The sequence below is a fragment of the Coffea arabica genome, chromosome 2c (assembly GCF_036785885.1).
Source record: "Coffea arabica cultivar ET-39 chromosome 2c, Coffea Arabica ET-39 HiFi, whole genome shotgun sequence".
NCBI lineage: Eukaryota > Viridiplantae > Streptophyta > Magnoliopsida > Gentianales > Rubiaceae > Coffea > Coffea arabica.
Window position 1 is genome coordinate 26256345 of NC_092312.1, and position 19558 is coordinate 26275902.

Sequence of the window (19558 nt, forward strand, 5' to 3'; positions counted from 1 at the left end):
AAAAGCTTGTTTAAGCAAAAGTTTCAGCTTCTAGTTCTTTTTGCACATTTCTGTCTTGTCCTTTTTATCTTATGCAACAAAAGCTAGCAAAACAAGTAGAGAAAATTTTGCAAGATGTGCCACAACCCCAGAAGCATCAACTTCACCCATTAACTTGTCCTTGAGGCCTAATCATGTTGCATACAACCTACATTGTTTATTAAAATTTTCAATGCACAAGCTAATGAACCCGGATGTATATTTATTTTCTTAAATTAGGTATAATATAGAGTTTTAATTTAGACACTAGAATGCTCATAAATTATGGCGCTTGTTAGTATCTGTTTTCATGTATTACAAAGCAACAATTCATTTTCAAATAAGGGGAAGAAAAGATGAAAATTTAACTGAGCCAAATAAAAGTGTAGATAGTTAATAAAAGTGATATGTGATAGATAATAAAAGTGTAAATAGTTACAAAGATGGCACAAATATTTGGTGTGGTGTGGAAATCATCCTCTAACAATTCCACAAACAAGCAAAAAACAACTGCATCCAATTATTATTGGAGGGTGGTCACTGCATACCTGTCAAGTTCATTTCAAAAACTGGTCGAACCAGGCAGGTTGGGCTGATCTTTAGCTTTTCCAATTTCCTTTTTCTTTCTTCTTTTATATATATATATATTTCTAATCTCATTTTGGGATCATTCACTCTTAATTTGGACAGTATACACTCAAAAAACAATTTTCTACAACCTTTGTCTGGAGTAATACAACGTTCACTGTCTCTTTGTTCTTTCTAATCGCGCACAGTTTATACAAAAAATCAGTTCATCAGGTCGATCAAACCGGCAAACAGAAAATCCATGAGCTTCCTGGTTAGCTAACAGGGATGGTTTCAGAACATTGGTGGGAATTGCCAAATTGGGTTTCTCAGGAGCCATTTTGCCCATGGAATGTCAACTGGGCAGCAAAACTAGAACCCAGATTTTTTTTGTTAAGAATTTTGTTTGCCAGCATAAAAAAAGATGCCTTCATTCACCAGCCACCCCTTTTCTGTTCGTTGTTAGCAAGCTGAGTTTCTTTCAAGAGCTATTCTGATAATGCTGGCTTGCTTAGAAAAAAGAGGCCCCCGGGGGGGGGGGTGTACATAGCTGCTTTCTAGAGGTTGCTTGGTCGATCCATAATTGAATCTCAGCTGATTCCAAAAGCAGCATAAAGCATGAAAAAGGTAGACATTGCAACTCAGTTTGCTCTGCATCCAAGGATACTAAAATTCGTTGTACCCTTTGATCTATGAAGAAGATTTAGTGTCAAAACTAAAGACATTATAGGACTGCATGCAGCATACTATATGATACATAATTCAAGAATCATTACCTTTTAATTTCGTTGGAATTTCATTCAATTTGATGGCAAGTTTAAGCCGAAAAATGTTTCTTACCATAGAATTTCTTTGGTATGCTAGATGCCAAATTAAGGCAGCTGGTGCATCCAAATGCATATTTTAACAGAAGCCCTTGCTTTGCCATGCGAGATCATCTAAAAAGATCAGGATGCTTGTCATCGATCATTCAACCTCACCAAAGCTAATAGTAGCTGAAAGCATTACATCAATGTTGGAACCATTTTAAGGAGTTAAAAGTCACCCAATGTTCATAACGAGATCAGTGTGATGCATGTTTAGCTCAAAGTTTATGAGCCTCTTAGCAATCGAAAGCCTGTGTGCCAGCTCATTTGATCTAGCCACACTAACAATACTTAGTGTGGTGGAAAATTTGGTTCCGTTGTTCTTTGAGGACCTTTTCTGACTGTATTATATGGAGCAGCAAGAATAGCTAGTAAGGCTGAAAGATGAATCAAACTACTTGATACTCAAATTGAGTTCAATTTGATAAGAGTTCGTTCGAATTTTGTTCATCAATTAGTCAAGTTAAGATTGAACGACGTTTTATGTTTGATAATATTCGAACTTAATAAAAAGCTTGTTCAACCTCAATTCATCAAATAAACAAGTCAAATTTCAACAAAATTTCAAACTCGTTAAAATAATCAAACAAGTTTAAACATTCGGATGTTTGACTTAATTAGATTCGTCTGCACCCCTAACAGCTAGTTACCTAAAGAATCATGGCATGAGTCCCTTGAATTAAACACTTCTCAAACAATCAAAATTCTGCTAAATTTTGGTTTTGCATTTTTCTGGGAAAACAAAATGTCAAATCAAGAGATGCACCAAGCTGTCAATTACACAAGAAGACTGATATACATAAATAGTTTATAAATTAGCTAGAAAAATTCTGAAAATTAGAGTAGTTATTTATGCAGTCAAAATTTTTAACTTTCTTAGGTGATTCAGTTTGCAGTAATAGAACACAGAATAGTTGCACAATAACTATTCTTTCCTAGGCTAGACCCAAGCTGAAAATAGTTTTGAATATAAGGGTTAATTCCAATGTCCTCCATCAACCTATCACAGATTGCCTAGTTTCAGTTAAAACAATGCATCCACCCCGAGGGTTTCAATTCTATTAATCAAATATAGGCTTACAACCAATCCTCAAATTTCAAAATAGAAAGAACTGTTTGATTGCCAACGTGCCTAAGATGCCAATAATGGGTTGATCACATACATGTACATTTTCATAGGCGAAAAATCAATAGTTGTCGTCCAAATGCAAGAAGCACTGGAAACATCACACATTAATCTAGGGTAGTGGAAACATTAACACACTAAGCACACTAAGCACACTAAGAAAGAACCACACCTTAAATCTATAATCACACAATAATGAGAGAGAAGAAGTTGCTCAGGGGATTGAAAAAGGCAACGCAGGAAAAGTCAATTGGCGCGCTTCTGGAGTAGTTCAAGGGTTATAAACCTGGTAAAAAGCACAAAGTAATTGGTGAAGTTTGTGATTCCAAAGGTCAGCAGGTTAAATGGGATTTTATTGTACAGGTAAGAACAAGTCAGGAATGAGAAAATTTTTTTTTTTTTTTTGGCAGGGTAGCCAAGTCCTTTCAATGAAAACTATCCGACCATTAGATTAGGAAAGCTGAAAAGACCAAAGGCAACCTGTGATTGGACTAAGCTGTAGGCGGCATTTTGGGATTAACCCAGAAAATGAGGGTAGTAGCACATTTCTGCAAACTCAGTACACAGCCACTTGAGCAGAAGTCAACCTTCCTTTAAATCCACACGGACCTAGCAGTCTCCAAAAGAATACAAGTCCTCTAGCAAAAAGAAGGCCCAAGTAGTGATAATCCTTCATTGCATTCCAGGGAGAGAGAGAGAGAGAGAGAGATAAACACTACTTTATGTCATTGGCAGTTGCCATATGCGTGTTTAACCTTTTCTTTTATCTGAAAAAATAATGCCTCTTATATACAAATAGCCAAGAGGCGTAATGCCAGATGACTTCACCTCAAACAAAATGGTGAACCCTGTTCAGTTTAGACCAAGTAAAACAGCACATTTCTTGCCTACCAAGAAACCAAAAAGGAAGGGGGGCCAATGATGGACCATATTTGCATTAACAACATCCAGCTCTCTAATGGTGTATCAGTGTGCTTAATCCCTCCTCCATCTACGACATATGGGCCGCTAACACAGCAACCCGGCTACAACTTCGCTCAGCCAGAAGCACCTGCTGCAGCACCCTTGTCATATTCGCCTTGTTCTTCTTTGGCAAATTCCTCAATTAGACGACGCTGCCTTTGCGTCAAATTCCTGTTTTGACATGGAAAAAATGGACAGTGTGAAGATATTTCAATGTGTTCAGAAATATATTGACCATGATATTCCATAATGGACAATGTAGTTCTTGGATATCTTCAGTGCTTGTCAACAATGCAACTGCATTCTTAAGTGAAATATAATCTACTAAATTTATGGCCTACCAGCAAGGGCTGAGGGAAGGGGAGCGAGAGTTGAATGGGGCATGAAAATGTTTTAGGGTTTAAATAAACTTTAAGCAAATTAGACATACGCTGGGATGCTGACGTTGAAGTGCACAAATTGATCTCCAAATGAGAAGGAGTTGCTTGTCTTAATCCCTGCATAAGCAAACACTCAAGCACAATCATGACTCCAAAAGGAAAATAACATATTTGTACCCAATTCAACTTTGTCTTCTTCTTCTCTTGGGGATTGCATGATATCATGATTCACACTTTCCTACTTGAAGGACATCTATAGTTCTTCTTAAATGCTTTTCTCAACTTAGAACCCTAAAATTGGGAGTTGAACCACCCGAAATCACATTAATGTTTGTTGGGTTTACTACAAGAAATACTTTGAAAAAATGACACACAGTATAAATCCACAATTTCGCAACCAATTCTATCACCAAAATACTGGAGAGATATTGTTAAGAATTTGGGCCTTTAATGTATCACAAGTTCAATAGTAAATTGCAGTAAAATTTTTCCGAGGAAACTTCAGCTCTCCTTGCAGCTAGAAGTTTTCAACAGCCCAGTCCAAAGGCTGTACAATATGGAGTGATTTGCAACAGTGCAACTGTTATGTGAAAATGCATGTCAAAGGCAGAAATCGATGGTCATAAATGGAGAAAACTTGAATATCAAGCATCTAATCAGAAGAAGATCACAAACAGAAACAGAAGCATCCTGAACATATCTCTCTACCTTTCCTTTTCAGGACAACCTTTTGGCCGGGTTGGGTACCAGGACGAACCTGAAGATGGAAAGGAAAGCAAAGACAAGTTGGAAAAAAAAGTCTGCTACCCGCAAAAGTGCGAGAAAAAAATACGAAAGGAGCAAAGAAGAAAGAAGAAAAGGGCCCTCAACAATGAAATGTTTCAAACCTACCTTGAGAACAACATCTCCAGTCAAAGTCGGAACTTGGATTGTCCCTCCCAAGATAGCCTGCAAGAGAATATTCAAATTAATATGTCAAACATGATAAAGAAGGTAATCCAAGTCCTCTGGCATGAAATGAACAAGCCAGTAAAGCTGTTTTCTTTCTTCTTTGCTTTAGGAAAGTTTGAACTAACAACAAACAAGCTATTATGCCGTTAAACGAGCAAGCTACTAAAGCTGGTGCTTTCTTTGATTCTGAAAATCTGAAGTAAACAATAAATATGCAGTTTTGCCTCGTAGAAAAGCAAAAGAATCAAAGAAAATGAGCTCATGGTATCAACTTCTATAGATGATAAAGGATTAGAGGTCCTTTATCATTAGGCAAACAGCAATTAGTTGACTGCCATAAATAAGAGCACTAGTAGTCACTTGAGAAAATACATATTTAATAGGGAAAGATGCATTCCAAAGTTTTGAAAATAGTAATATGAGTGGTTCAGAAAAAGTCATAAGCAACCCTGGGCAAGGTCGATCACGTCTAGAGTTGTAAGCAGGATGCAAAAGATGGCAATTGATCTTCAGGAGACACAGTCTTCCATGTGGATTCCTTGAAAGTAGTTAAGTGTACCAAAACATGTGTGAAGGAGTACAAGTTCCAAAAAGACAGCTGAAAGCAATTGCTTCTGAGAAAAAAATAATGCTGTTTATAAGAGCACCAAGTAGGTAAGATTTTCTAAAGTAGAGCTATGCTACCAGCTGGAAGAATTAAACCATTCAACAGGCAGATTGAAATGGTACAAGGATTGGAAATGAACAAAGTCAGAGAAACCACATAAAGGAGCTCTACAGAGCAGCATGAAGCTGATGTCTTATGTTGCCAAATATGGAAGTGGGAAGAACAGTGGAGTTCATCCAAGAAGTAAGGGCATTTCAGTTTTCCCAATAAGCAGGTCAATAAAGGAAATTGAGTTCATTTGTGATAGGGCTGATGTTATTGAAGCCTGGGAGAGCAATGCCCTTCACTAAGAAAATTCACACTAACTTTTGTAGCTTGGAAACTAGCTATGTATCTGAGATGTAAGAGCCAGCTTGGGCAGACTGTTGGGCTCCAGTGGTAAAGTAAAAATTTCACATGTAACACGTATTACAATGTTGCATTTGTGTCATTTACCAAATAGTATTTGCCCCGTGGCAAAGGAATTGCAAAAGTGACGAAATACCTGAGTGATACTGAGAACAGCATCAACGTGAATATCAGCCCCTTCTCTCCGGAAAACAGGGTCCTCTCTCACCTGGAAAGTACAAACACAAAATTGGGGAGCAACTCAACCTTGAAACAAAACAAAATAAAACTGACCAGGCTAACAGAAGCTATTTGTTAAACCTTGATAGTAACATAAAGATCTCCTGATTGATTGCCTTCTGGATCTGCTCCACCACTTCCATAGACCTTCATAGTTTGGTCATTGTCTACTCCTGTAGCCAAAAGTGAACCAATTGAACCAGAGACCACAGAGATGTTATCAGATAATTTCACAAGAAAGTTAAAGAAAACGCTCAACATGGCCACATCAATATCTTCTACTTTAAGAAGCTGCTCCATGCCCACCCACCCAAAAATGTGAGTATTTATAGTCCACATCATGTGTGTGCGCGGAGTGGATGTGTTCCACTTTAATCATGAAACCAGAAGCACAATAGTAAACATCAGCATCTTCATAGCAAAATACGTATGCCGAACTGAAATGTCATTAAGCAGCAGCAAACATATCCCAACAAGGGTAATTCAGGCTGCTTTTAAAAGAGGGGAAATTTCTAGGAGAAACTGCATCGCAGGAAACTTTAACTGAGATGAAGGAAAAAGGAATTATGTTTCGCATACATAATTTTGTTTGACAATCAAATGACTTACCCACAAGGAAACGTGTGGGAAGTTAAAGTGAAAAACATGCACACACACACACGACATATGCTCAAAATATGACAAAGTTACATATTCCAATTCCTTCTAGGTTCTGTTACAAAACAGCAATTGGTAACAGAACATCAGGAAATTTTTTCGTATTCTCTTTCATAATACTAGAAGTTGTTCAAATAAGAAACACAGCACTTTCCACTATCACATGTACTCAAGGCAGACCAAGTAATTTGCTTTACTTTTATACTATCTGTGCTTCTTGTTTAGAAAAGTATTCTGTCAAATTTGTACAATCAAAGTGGAGCAGGTAACTTATCTCATCGCATACTGGATATGTAACCATCTATTCCAAAGATAACTCATCCTCGTTAATATGAACTATAGTTCTTTGTTGGCTGCATATTTACCCTCTGATTACAGGGACTTGTGATATGCTGGATATATGACTATCTGTTCAAGACATAACTCATCATTGTTAATATAAACTTAAGTTCTTTCCTGTTCTTTTCATTTTACCCCAATAATGTAAAAGTTACAAGTACATAATATCTACCATTCTGTTGATAACAACATTTCCTCACTTTGTATCAGGATTCAGTTTTCTGGGCAAGTGGATATAAAAACACTAGTCAACCAAACTGAGTATATAAATAATCAACACCTTCCTGTCACGGTCAACCTTGCACAGTAGTTAATGCTGACTTCCACAAACTTGGTTAAGGCAGTATAAAGTAAGCAATCATCTCAACTCTGGGGGGAGATTTACAATTTATTTTAAGGAAACAAAGCAATGTGATAGATAATTTCAAGTACCTGGCTTGATGTCTAGTTTAACAGTTTTTGTTCCTTTCACAACACGTTCCCCCTTGCAAGACTTACAGACATCCTACACCAATCAATAAGAACAGAGGTTCAGAATCTGAAGATAAGAATGGACAGTCCATAGATGATGGAACATAAAAACACAAAATTGCATAGAAGGTATCGCACACTCATGAAACTAAGCCAAGAAACTTCCCAGTTCCACAGTCAGAGAAGTTTTATTCAATTGAATTAGTTAACTCCCACAAGAAATTCAGTATCAATTTTAAATTCCATAATTTATAACATTTCACATGATATGTCAGTAACTGCAGTAAATAGATATCAAAGTAAGCAGCACACACGAAAGAAGATTATCTAGTGACATGCATAAAATCCATTCAATTTTCATTCTTAATTACTAATACCAGAGGGAAGGTTAGTATGCCTGGTCAACCACCCAACCAAATAAAAATCAAGTAGTCAAGAGAAAGGAGAACAAAAGCACCAACAACTTTTTAAGCTGCATTATGTACCAGGAGAATTTCCACAGAGTCAGGAAAGAACCAGAAACAAAGATCAACCATCTAACAAGATTGTTCTTTAATTAAGCATCAAATTAATTGCATCAAACTTTGTTATAGATGGATAATCTGCAGCAAGCCAACTACAAGAAGATAAAAATCATTTCCATTAAGAGAAAAGCATCGTTTGACCCAAGTAGTGGAATTGGCATACCGATACAATCTTTCCAGACCCACCACATTTCCGACAATTCATCTGAAAAAATACATTTCCTCCATGAAATTTTGCCTGCGCATGATGAGTAAGATGAGTAAGAGAAACATAGACCAATTACTTTAGGTCAGACTATCAGATTCAATAAGGCGCCAATGAGCAACAAGTCCGAGGAACATACCGTTCCGGAGCCTCTACAAAGTGGACAAGTTTCAGGGCGCGTGCCTGGAGGAACACCTGCTCCACCTGACAAAATCAAGAAGCAATTCAATCAGGCCAGAAAAAACCTAATGCAAAATAAGTTAAACCTTTCACATGACTTGAACTACTACCTCATATAGCCTAGTCTCCAGAGGTAAATTACTACAAATAAGGAACACAAACTTAAAAAGTTCAATACAACCCCATCTACTAAGAACTATAGCAACGACAGGTGAAGTGCCTTCAGAGAGGTTAAGCAAAAGAGAAGCAAGTGCAAGTCTAATCCTTTTCATTCTCCAAAACCACACTAAAACTGCAGAAGCACAAAACAAGCCTGTTTTATTGAATTTTTTTTCTCAAATTTCCAATTCCTATTCACCATTGCGAATTTTCTTTGTGGTTAATCTACTTCAACAGTCCATTAACAGGTTGCATGAAGAGCATTTGGGGCTGAGAAACACAGGATAACAGCATTGCCTACATGACAAAGTCCCTTGGCAGGGCTGTGAGCTCATCCATAAAATGGGTGAGGACCTATATTTTTGAAAAACCAATGGCCTAGCACTGGGGACTGCACAATACCCAGATAACTGTTTATATCCAGGGGAAGCAAAGGCCGCATTATCCTTTTGCTGTCAATAACTTCTTTCAGCATTCAATTTCTGTTTAAGATCACCAAGTGTTCGTGTGTATGTGTATAAGAAATCTTCCTCTCCCCCTAACCCAAAAAAAAAAAAAAATCTACTGTATGTCCTTATCCCCTAATTTTCTTCTGCAACCTCCACTTCCTGGTGTATGTTTCAGAGTCCCCTCCTATTTTCTCTCACCAAACCTTCCCCTTCTATTTATCTTTCTCCCTTTTCTCCTACACCCACCCCTCTATTTTTTCTCATCCCTTCCTCTTCTACCAACTCCTTCGTCTCCCTCCTCCAAAATGTCTTCCACTTACAAACTACACTGACATATATTTGGATGACACAAAAAGGGTAACATGCTTGCATATACAGATAACTAATACAGAGATGAAAAGATTCAGTCACTGATGATGATGATTTCACGCTTAACGTGACTTTCAAATGCCTTGAAAGCTTGAAGCTTAAAATTGACCCCATGTTTGCTACACTTGTTTTACTGTTTTACTTCTATATTAACTATGCTTATTTAATTTGTCGTGGCATACTAATCTTTCGTGCATTTATTTGCAACATCTTATGCTAGAATTCTAAAATCACTATGCATTCAGTGATGTTTTAGATTTTTGGTCATGTTATTGTTAGCCATCAAAAATATACAAAAAGTGCATGAAAGCATACCTAAGATTCTGCAGTTCGTGCTAATGCCCTAGCAACCTAATGTGGTTTGCCCTTTAACTACTGTGTTACAGAAAGAAAATTGTTTTTACCACAAGTATTGCAAGGTATTTCAGTCTGGAAACTTATAGTTTTGGAGCATCCTTGAACTGCTTCCATGAAGGACAGTTCAATAGAGACCTACAATAGTCAACAAAGCAGTGAGACATAATAAATTAACTATTATCCCTGAAAAATTACTATTACAGATTTACATATCAAACCTTGACATCTTCGCCGCCCATATTTTTTCTCATAAACTGGTCTCCAATTTAAGTGCAGCCACACCAGCAGACCATGCAAAAAATGAATAAAATTTAGATCTCAGACATTGCCTTGGAGTTGTAAAGAAAAATGAGAGATTGGTTAAACATGACTAAAAAAATTACAAGAAAAATGACAGATTAGTTAAACATGCTCATCACAAATTAGGTTCTAGAGCATTTCCCTCTCTTCCTACTTTCTGTAGTTCATCTACTTATTTGATTGGAGGTGCGGACAGCAACACCTACACTTGCTACATATGGATGAGGACAGCAGGATGTGGTACTTTTCATCAAAACATTGCCCTTTCCATTTATATTTATCTCTGTTATAAGAAAAGAAATTAAAAAGCGAACTCCCAGAAAAACCAAACATAACAAACAAAATAATGTGAGAAAAAGTTCAATAACTGAAACTACTCCATACAATTCAAAAAGCAACTCCTGCCACTATATCTCTTTACTCCCAGATCCATGATGAGTTTACTGCTTTCAAATAACTCAACAGGTTTTTCCTCACTTCAGAATTCATATAGCAAAAAATTAAGCATTCGAAATCAGTGATCTGGAAACCTATTTACTCAAAGTGGGTTCTTTACCATGGATTTGCTCAGACAGACTGGCTGTAATATGTCCTACTAGTCTATGATTCTACAGGACATTAATCTCATCAATTACCTAACATATATCCAATATAAGTATTCTATCTGACAGGACATTAATCTCATCAATTCCCTAAAATATATCCAATATAAGTATTCTATCTTGCTAGCAGAGAAGGAAAGGCCAAAAAGTGGTAAGTCATACCAAAGCAAATTAAATGGAAAAAAATTGAATAAGTAAACTTATTATGAAATACATACGTCAAAACCATGAAAGAATTCCTGAAAAGGGTTAAAGCCGCCTTCTTGAAATGGGTCGTACCCGGCACCACCATTCTGTCTATTAATTTTAAAAGCATCATGGCCAACCTAGAACAATTGTCACGACACAAATAAGCATTATTATCCAGGTGGAGACAAATAGACGAGCAAACAATCATAAACAAATACGAACCAGCAAAAATGAAAAACATGCCAACTGTGTACCTAAAACACTAAATCTTTGCATAAGCATTGAACAAAATGGAACAAGGTGCAAGACCCAGGATCAAGTAATTATTAGGCGATACAATCATTAATAGAAATACTTCTTATTCCCACAAAAATATGTGGAAAGACTAAAAAATTAATTAGTACCCAAAAAGCTAAAAATCAAGATAAATAGCCCATCAAGTAAGAAGCAAGCAGAGAAACAATATATTGCTCTTAAAAATACTTTAAATTTACTAAGTAAAATATAAAAAATAAGCTGATCAAGATAAAAAGAAATGCAGTAACCTTTTTTTTTTGCATGGGAATGGTGTAGCAGAGTTTGAACCGTGCCCCTTCTTAAGCCAGTACACATATATACACAGATAAATAGATCTACACTAGTACAGACAACTTATAGATAAGTAGGTCTACACTTATACAGGCAATTTATAGATAAATAGGTCAATACTTATACAGAAAACTCATCCATTTTGGTTTCAGGAACAGTTCAAGTAGCTCTTTCAATGAAAAAACAAAGGAGTAAAAACAACCACATCATCGTACTTTTAAGTCTAAAATTCTGAATTCAATGATTCAAAATAATGCATGTAACAACTTCAAAGTAAATACCGAAATTATTTTGTTTTTACTTCCCATTTTAACCCTTGCATTTGAAGTGGAAGGGATGCATTATCTGTAATTGCATTCCTGTAGTAAAGAGGTAAGGCTTAGATATCCTCCTCTCTATTTCTTTTTTTATTTGCTTTCCCCTAACCCTCCTATCTTCTACTTTCCCTTCTTCAATTAATTAACATATAGGGGTCGACGCCAAACCCCGCCATCTCAAGGTGGCAATTCCCATAAAAAGAAAACAAAATTTAAACTAGAAACCTCATCATACTCCGCGCGTTTCTTCTCATCTTTCAGAACCTACAGAAAAATATCAGAAAGTTAATCAATTAGAAAGTATAGGAAAGCAACAAGAAGTTTCAACTCAGGGTGCAGAAATCTAGTTCCTAACTGCCAAATACCTCATATGCCTCCTGAACTTCTTGGAATTTTGCCGCGGCTCCAGGATCACTTTTATTGGTATCAGGATGCAAGTTTTTTGCAAGCTGCAGATAGTCAAAATGACTACATATCATGAAACAGGGGACCGCGTCGGAAGAAAGGAAACTTAACACAGGCAAAAATACATGTCTTCACTATGTACATAAGAAAGGGACTTACCCCATAATAAGCTTTCTTGATCTCTGATGGGGTGGCATTCCTACTTACTCCAAGGACATCATAGTAATCCCCTGATGTAGTAGCTAATCAAGGAAAAGGCAAGTCAGTGGACCTATCCAAGAAAACAGACCCCAGTATAGTCTTCTATAAGGCGCGAACGATAAATTCTAAGAGACCGGAAATCAAAGACAGGAAAAGAAGTCATAACACTTTCAATTCCTCACATTTCCTCTTTCACTCAATGAGCTTCTTCAAGACTTAATTGCATCCAACAAGTGTAGAATTTCCCACTTACCCCTTCTTGCTCTATGCCAACAGATAAATTTTAACCAAGAAAATAATATAAGGCTGAAGTAACCTAGTCATCTGGACTTAATACTATTTCTCAATATTAATCATGAACTCAATGTTTTGAAATTGGCAGATGAAAGCAGCATCCAGTTATGTTTATATGTGACAGAATTAGTTGAAGGATTTTCATAAAGTAAATAACTTATCAAACTGAATGATTACCATACTCTTTACATTTTATTCTAATTATGCAATTCAACAAGGAGCATCACTATTAGTTAGGTATAATTATCCCAAATTACTGCAATTTCTGTACAAAATTTAATTCTGTGAGCATTATTTAGTCCTGCAAGTAATCTGCTATCAGTTATAAGTCAAAAGTTTTAGGCAATTTGTCAGTTTTGAGACCAAAATAGTATATTGAATCCAAATATCATGCTTCAAATGTCAATCTATTTAAAAAAAAAAAAGAAGAATTAGGATAGAAAAATGATGATCGTATATCCAACTCAACGCCACAATGTCAGCTAAACTTTTCCTTTTTTGATTTTGATAAAGCAAAACAGTAAACCTCTCAGTCAAATACCCAAGGACACAAAACTTCTGTAGTCCTACATAACTAAGTCCCTGCTACAGCCACAATCTAAATTTGTGCATTACAAGAAAGATAATCCATTTTATGCTGAATATACTTTAGCACGCAGTACTCACAACTAGTGAAGTCCCAAGAATCAACAAGAAATTAAAGAAAAACAGCAGGCATCAACCTGGTAACCAACTAATTATTCAACTGAAAACACATTAAACATATTGCATTACTATAAGCATATTCTGCAGCACAATAATAATACATACTCCCCATAAAAAACACAGAGTAAAACACTTGTACAATTTTTATATATAAAAGAACACATAGACAGAAAGAGAAGTAACCTGTGGCATGAATTGATCGCGCCGCACCCAAATTAGCTACTAATGATCCTAGTCTCAGCCGTTCTCTTCCATCATTTACTGCAATTTTTAACAAAATAATAAGAAGAAGATTTAAAACAAAAAAAGGTTAATTCAATCCGATCTCCCAAATTGCAGGAAGCATTTTTGCCTTTCTCCAAATTAAAAAAATCCAGGACCCAAAAAAAAAACCTCTAAAAATTCGAATTTTAGCAAAATAGACATATCTCTAATTTAAAACATACCATTTCTCGAGTTGGAAAATCTAAAGACCCTATTTTGATTGCAAAATGCAGTGCTGAAACTCCTATACCCGCCTCTCAACAACGCTTCATTTAGCTGTCATAAATTCCACGAAATAAAAAAAAATACATTGATAAATACGTAACTACTCATCAAATGAGCAAGAGAGGGGGGAATGGGTGGTGAGGCATACCGAAGAAGAAGAACCGTGGAGGAGATGAGAAGCGAGAGAGCGGAGAGCGAAGCGGCGGACGAGTCTGAGGCCGTTTGAGCGGACCATTTGTGGGGGCCGGTTGGAGAATTGGGGAAGGAGAGAAAAACCCTAGCTCAGAGGGCAGCCCCGCCAGCCAGCCAGTCGCTTAAACCCTAGAAGAGAGAGAAAGTGGGCAACCCAATAAAACTGGAAGAAGAAGAAATGCAAATCCACTAAAAAAAAAAAAAGAGTTGCTTGCGTCGTAATTAATCGAAGCTTCTAGCCCCGTCTTAAAAAAAAAAGTAATGAAGCAGAGGTGGTACTTCTCCGACTTGTTCACTAGGGTTTTTTTTTTTTATAAAACTTTTTTGTGTCTTAAAAATTAGGGTTAATCACATTTTATCCCCTTAAAGAATACTCTATTTTGCAGTTTACCCCCTAACCTTTAATTTTGTTCACTAAACCCCCTTTAGGACAAAATTGCCCTTGTATTATTTGAATTTTTCATTTACCTTGTTTTCCTTTCTTTTATTTCTTTTTCTCTTTTTTCTTTATTTAATTCTTCCTCTTTCCCACAAAAATCTTCACCTTAATGATTGAAATTAATAAAGAGGAATTACAGAAATTTATCTTCTCCTTAAATGATTAAAAAAATATTCAAATCACTTTCCTAAAATACAATTTTTTTAGCCTTTCAATTCTTTTAATTTTGGATTTTCCTCTTTCCTTTTTAGTTTCTCATTTTATTCCCAAGAAAATATCTTAAGATGAAATTGTGACCTGATTAATAATCATTAATTGAAATTTATGACACGTGGCATCATACAAAAAATCAAAAATTAGTTTTTGATGCCTTTTAAACTTTTACCCAGAAATTTGTAATTACAAAGTCAAAACAAAAATTTTCGTTGAAATGGAATTTCTATTGGGAAGGATGAAAGAGAAAAAAAAGAGAAAAAGAAATAAAAGAAAGGAAAACAATTTCATCTTATGATATTTTCTTGAGAATAAAATGAGAAACTAGAAAGGAAAGAGGAAAATCCAAAATTAAAAAAATTGAAAGGCTAAAAAAATTGTATTTTAGGAAAGTGATTTGAATATTTTTTTAATCATTTAATGAGAAGATAGATCTCTGCAATTCCTCTTTTTTAATTTAAATCATTAAGGTGAAAATTTTTGTGGGAAAGAGGAAGAATTAAATAAAGAAGAAAGAGAAAAAGAAATAAAAGAAAGAAAAATAAGGTAAATGAAAAGTCAAAATAATGCAAGGGCAATTTTGTTTTAAAGGGGATTAAGTGAGTAAAATTAAAGGTTATGGAGTAAACTGAAAAATGGGGTATTTTTTAAGGGGATAAAATGTGATTAATCCTAAAAATTAATGGTCTTGAAGTAAAGTTAGTGCCCCTTTTTTTTTATTGAAGTTTAAAAAAAAAAAAAAAAAAAAAAAGAGTTATGGCTTGGTTTGTTTTGGGCCTCTAAGCCATTTGTGGTCGTCATGTTCTGGACCTTCTAGTAGTTTCTGCTGAAACTTTTTTTTTTTTTTTTTGCCCTTTTAAGGACAATGCAAGGGTAGCTCAAGGCATACAAATATTTTAACTTTTTTCTTTTGGATTAATATTAAATGCAGTTTTCTTTTTTGAGTACAGTGGAGTAGAGGTGCAACAAACTTAATTGAGTAACTCACAGGTTTACTCAGTCAAATTCGGCTTTGAATTCATATTGAGGTGCAACAAGCTTATTTGAGTAACTCACAGGTTTACTCAGTCAAATTCGGCTTTGAATTCATATTGACTGAGTTCAAGTAGATCGAATTATTTGACGAGTCAAACTTGAGTTTAATATGTGAAAGTCTAAGGTTTGTCGAACTCAATCGACCTTCACAAATACACGCGCGCACACACACACACACACACATATATATACATATATATTTTAAAATTTTTATTTATTAATATGAAATGTCTATTTTATCCCTTGTTTAAAATTATATAAAATATAAATTTATATTTCTAAAGTTCAATTAGGCTCGATTAAGATCGATTGAATTCGAAATAAGCTCAATTTGGGCTTGATAAGCACGAGTTCGAGTTCGAACTCGAGTGATACAAAATAAAATCGAGCTCGAGTTCGAACTTGATCTTCAAGAGCTCGACGAGTTCGAGATCGAGTCCAAGTTTGTTTAACTCAAGTCGATCTTGAGTAGTGCATTATTTGATAGAAACATTGATAGCACATATTCTAGCATTTTTGGATGTATGTCAAATGTAAAAAAAATTGAATTTAAATTTAAATTGAAATTAAGTGACATGCATCTAGGGATGTTAATACATATACTATCAATATATACAAGATTGACTCTTTGTTTTTTCCCAAACCCTAATAGGGTAACTCAATTGTGGACAATAATAGGATTGAGGATGGTAAGGTAATAAAATCTAAACGTACGACCTTAAGGAGGGTTGGTCATAATCATCGGATATTATGGATATTGTTGAGGATCAAATTTTGTCTACCGTTGGACAATGAGTGAAATTAGGGCATGTGCACAATGATTAGGAGTGCAAATTTTTTGTAAGCTTTAAAGTGTATGCTTTACTAGATTTTAAAAAAATCAAATAAAATGTTTAAGGTTTTTTTTTTTTTTTGTAACTAACATGATTAATGATCTTTTAGCTAGGAGGGAGTGATGAGTTGGGTGGTATGGGGGGGGAGAGAATGTAAATGACAGGTCCTGGGTAAGGCTGCAAATGAGCCGAATCAAGTTTAATGTAAAACTCAAGTTGGAACTCGACTTCAAATTCGAATAGAATCGAATTCGAGCTCGAACTTTAAAAAAATAATAATTATTTTATTTTTTAAAAAATGAATAAAATAGTACTTTTTCTTAATAAATAATAAAACATTAAGAACATATATATAGAATTTCATTATTAATATATATATAATCAAGTCGGATCGGGAGCTAACAAGTTAAGTATTTTTGAGTTCAAATTCGAGCTCGGTCAACTTTGACTTGAACTACTCACAATCGGCTCATGAGCAACTCGACTCGTATGCAGTCCTAGTCCTGCGTTCGAAACCTTCTACTTATACTAAAGAAAAAAAAAATCCTTTAATAGCATAATATTGCCAAGAAAAATCCAATTCATACAAAATCAAGTTGACATCTAATATTTTGCTAGTAGTTTTTGCTGCACTTATAGTTGGTGGATCTTTTCCTGCATCTATTGTAATCTGAGTTACGAATTATGAATTTTGAGGGGGTTTTTTTTGGCTATTTCTTGTGGGGGGAATTGGGCGAATAGAATGAAAAATATACACTACTGTTATATCACAAACCGAAAACCTCTACATTCATAATTGTGGCATTATATGTGAATTAGGCTACTTGATCATCTATATACATATCTTGTTTAATTCATCCAAATTAAAATGTCTAACAAAACAAGACTTTTTTTTTTTGGTAGGATAATTCATTTGGGGCAATTTGTCCTTTGAACATTTGGGACATGAAATGAAATCGCAAATTAAAGCCAGCTTAATTCTAAAGAAGACCACAAATAGACGCGATTGTGTCTGAATGACCTAATTATTTGTCTTATCAAAGGGCTGATAAATATTTTCATGGCCCTTATGGCTTTGTTTCTTTTTTTTTTTTTTATTTTTTCAATAGGAAGGTTTAGGAAATATCCCAGAGAATATTCCTAAAGGGCTGCATCATAAAAAGTTCTGAGTGGGAAAAAAAAAAAACAAACTATGAAAGAATAATTCTACGAAGTTATACCAAATTCTTTAAAAAGATTTCCGGCAAAATTACACCATTCATGCCAAATCCATAAATCTGTTAAACAAACTTCCAGATGTAGCAATATCCTCTATGAATACCAAAAGAGAAACTGATTCTTGTGTGTCTTAAATGAAGATTCAAGGACTAGTTAAAAATTTAGCTTCACTTCTAGAAAGTCAATAATACTATGACACTTTTTTTTTTTTTTTGGTAATGCGATGTATGTGTTAAAAAAAAGTAGTTGGAAAAAAATAAAAAGTCGATTGCAAAAAAAATGTGTTGATGGTGTAACAAATATTTTTTTTTTGGGTTAAAAAATGACAATCTAAACAAACCCACAAGGCTAAAAAATAGGACCACTGAATAGATGATCTATATGTTCTCATAAAGCCAGAAGAAACAAATATATCTTCCATTATAATTGAAGAATTTAGAACCCTCCAAACCATCTCCTCCAACAGACTCATCTCCACCAATTTTCGAAACCTCAGCGCCAGTTTCGATTGTTGTTATTTTTTGAAGTTTTTGTAAAACAATATATTACAACGATTTGATGTATTTGAGGTAAAAAGGTGATTGAAAAACATATATCCTCGACATCATAAGTGGGAATGGAGGACGACCACAAACCTCTCTACATTAGTTATTTCCTAGATTGTTACTCGTGTCCTTGCTCAATCCTTACAAATCATAATTAAGTTAGATCCTGTTTGATAATCCATTTCATCACTTAAACTTAATAGATTTAGATCTTAATATGCTCAGAAACGTTTGATAATAAAAGATTGAACATCTGAATTAATTAAGTGGCACTACAAAACTTGCTTCCGAAATTAAACGATAAGTTATTCACTTATTACTAAATGTGATATACACTCAAATATATTTGATATAATATTTAACAATTTAATAACTTCAGATTTCCCGTCCATCTTTCAAACAAACAGTAGAAAATGATTTCTCTTACGTGAGCATTCAGGTGGGAAGTGATGCACCGGTGATGAAAAAACCGGTAATATATAGCATTACTCCTTTAATTATACCAATTCAATACTTGTCCTCCATAGATGAACCTCTCAATTCGTAGGTTTAGGCTAAACAGGGGGAAAAAATACATAACATAGAAAAGGAGAATCAGACTATTATTGAAAAGGTGCAGTTCTAAAGCGGATTCAAATATAATTCTGACAACATAGAAAAGGTGCAGTTAGTAATGTAATAGTAGTGTATAGAATGCCATTCTGACAACTAAACGAGTTTTGCTCATATATACTAGTCCCACAGCTTCCTTCCTTTTTTTTTTTTTTTTTTTTTTTTTTTTGCTTTTTTAAGCCAACCAAGATCACTTTCATACCCAAAAAAAGAAAAAGAAAAAGAAAAAGGGTAACTTTATACAACTTAAGACAGACTACAAAGTTAAGTCCACAACTTATGTAGAGAAGGAGCTAAGTTACTAAAGTTGGGGGGGAATGAGTTGTGTAAAACAAGAGAGAGATTGTAAGTGCAAAACCTCACTTTTGAGACGTCCCACTTATACTTTTGGCAAAAAAAAAAAAAAACTATTTGGTTGCTATCTACTTTCTTTAACCATAGAAGCTTTTTGGCAAAAAAGCAGAGAGCATTGAGAATTTGGAGGAATTCGATAGTTCCCAGACCATAATGCATAGAGACATGCCAGAGCTTCACTTTTGCCTTTTTAGATAAACAGATATACGAAC

General features: G+C 34.9%; 1 protein-coding gene across 1 annotated transcript; it reads right to left on the reverse strand.

Moving 5' to 3' along the window:
- Positions 1 to 3320: 3320 nt before the first annotated feature.
- Positions 3321 to 14317, reverse strand: LOC113727052 (chaperone protein dnaJ GFA2, mitochondrial-like). Its single transcript, XM_027251023.2, has 18 exons — positions 14054 to 14317; positions 13863 to 13956; positions 13600 to 13677; positions 12376 to 12458; positions 12177 to 12260; positions 12037 to 12075; positions 10936 to 11043; positions 10034 to 10069; positions 9863 to 9950; positions 8441 to 8505; positions 8260 to 8334; positions 7534 to 7606; positions 6187 to 6278; positions 6023 to 6094; positions 4812 to 4868; positions 4629 to 4677; positions 3971 to 4037; positions 3321 to 3711 (listed from the first exon to the last, which is right to left on the reverse strand). The coding sequence occupies exons 1-18, from the start codon at positions 14138 to 14140 to the stop codon at positions 3615 to 3617; spliced, it is 1344 nt and encodes a 447-aa protein (XP_027106824.1). The 5' UTR covers positions 14141 to 14317; the 3' UTR covers positions 3321 to 3614.
- Between the last annotated feature and the right edge of the window lie 5241 nt (positions 14318 to 19558).

Coding starts and splice junctions, on each gene's coding strand:
- LOC113727052 (XM_027251023.2), bottom strand. CDS start 14,140: ATGGTCCGCTCAAACGGCCTCAGACTCGTCCGCCGCTTCGCTCTCCGC. Junction 13,957..14,053: donor TCCACGGTTCTTCTTCTTCG/GTATGCCTCACC, acceptor AATTTATGACAG/CTAAATGAAGCGTTGTTGAG. Junction 9,951..10,033: donor TGGGCGGCGAAGATGTCAAG/GTTTGATATGTA, acceptor TGACTATTGTAG/GTCTCTATTGAACTGTCCTT.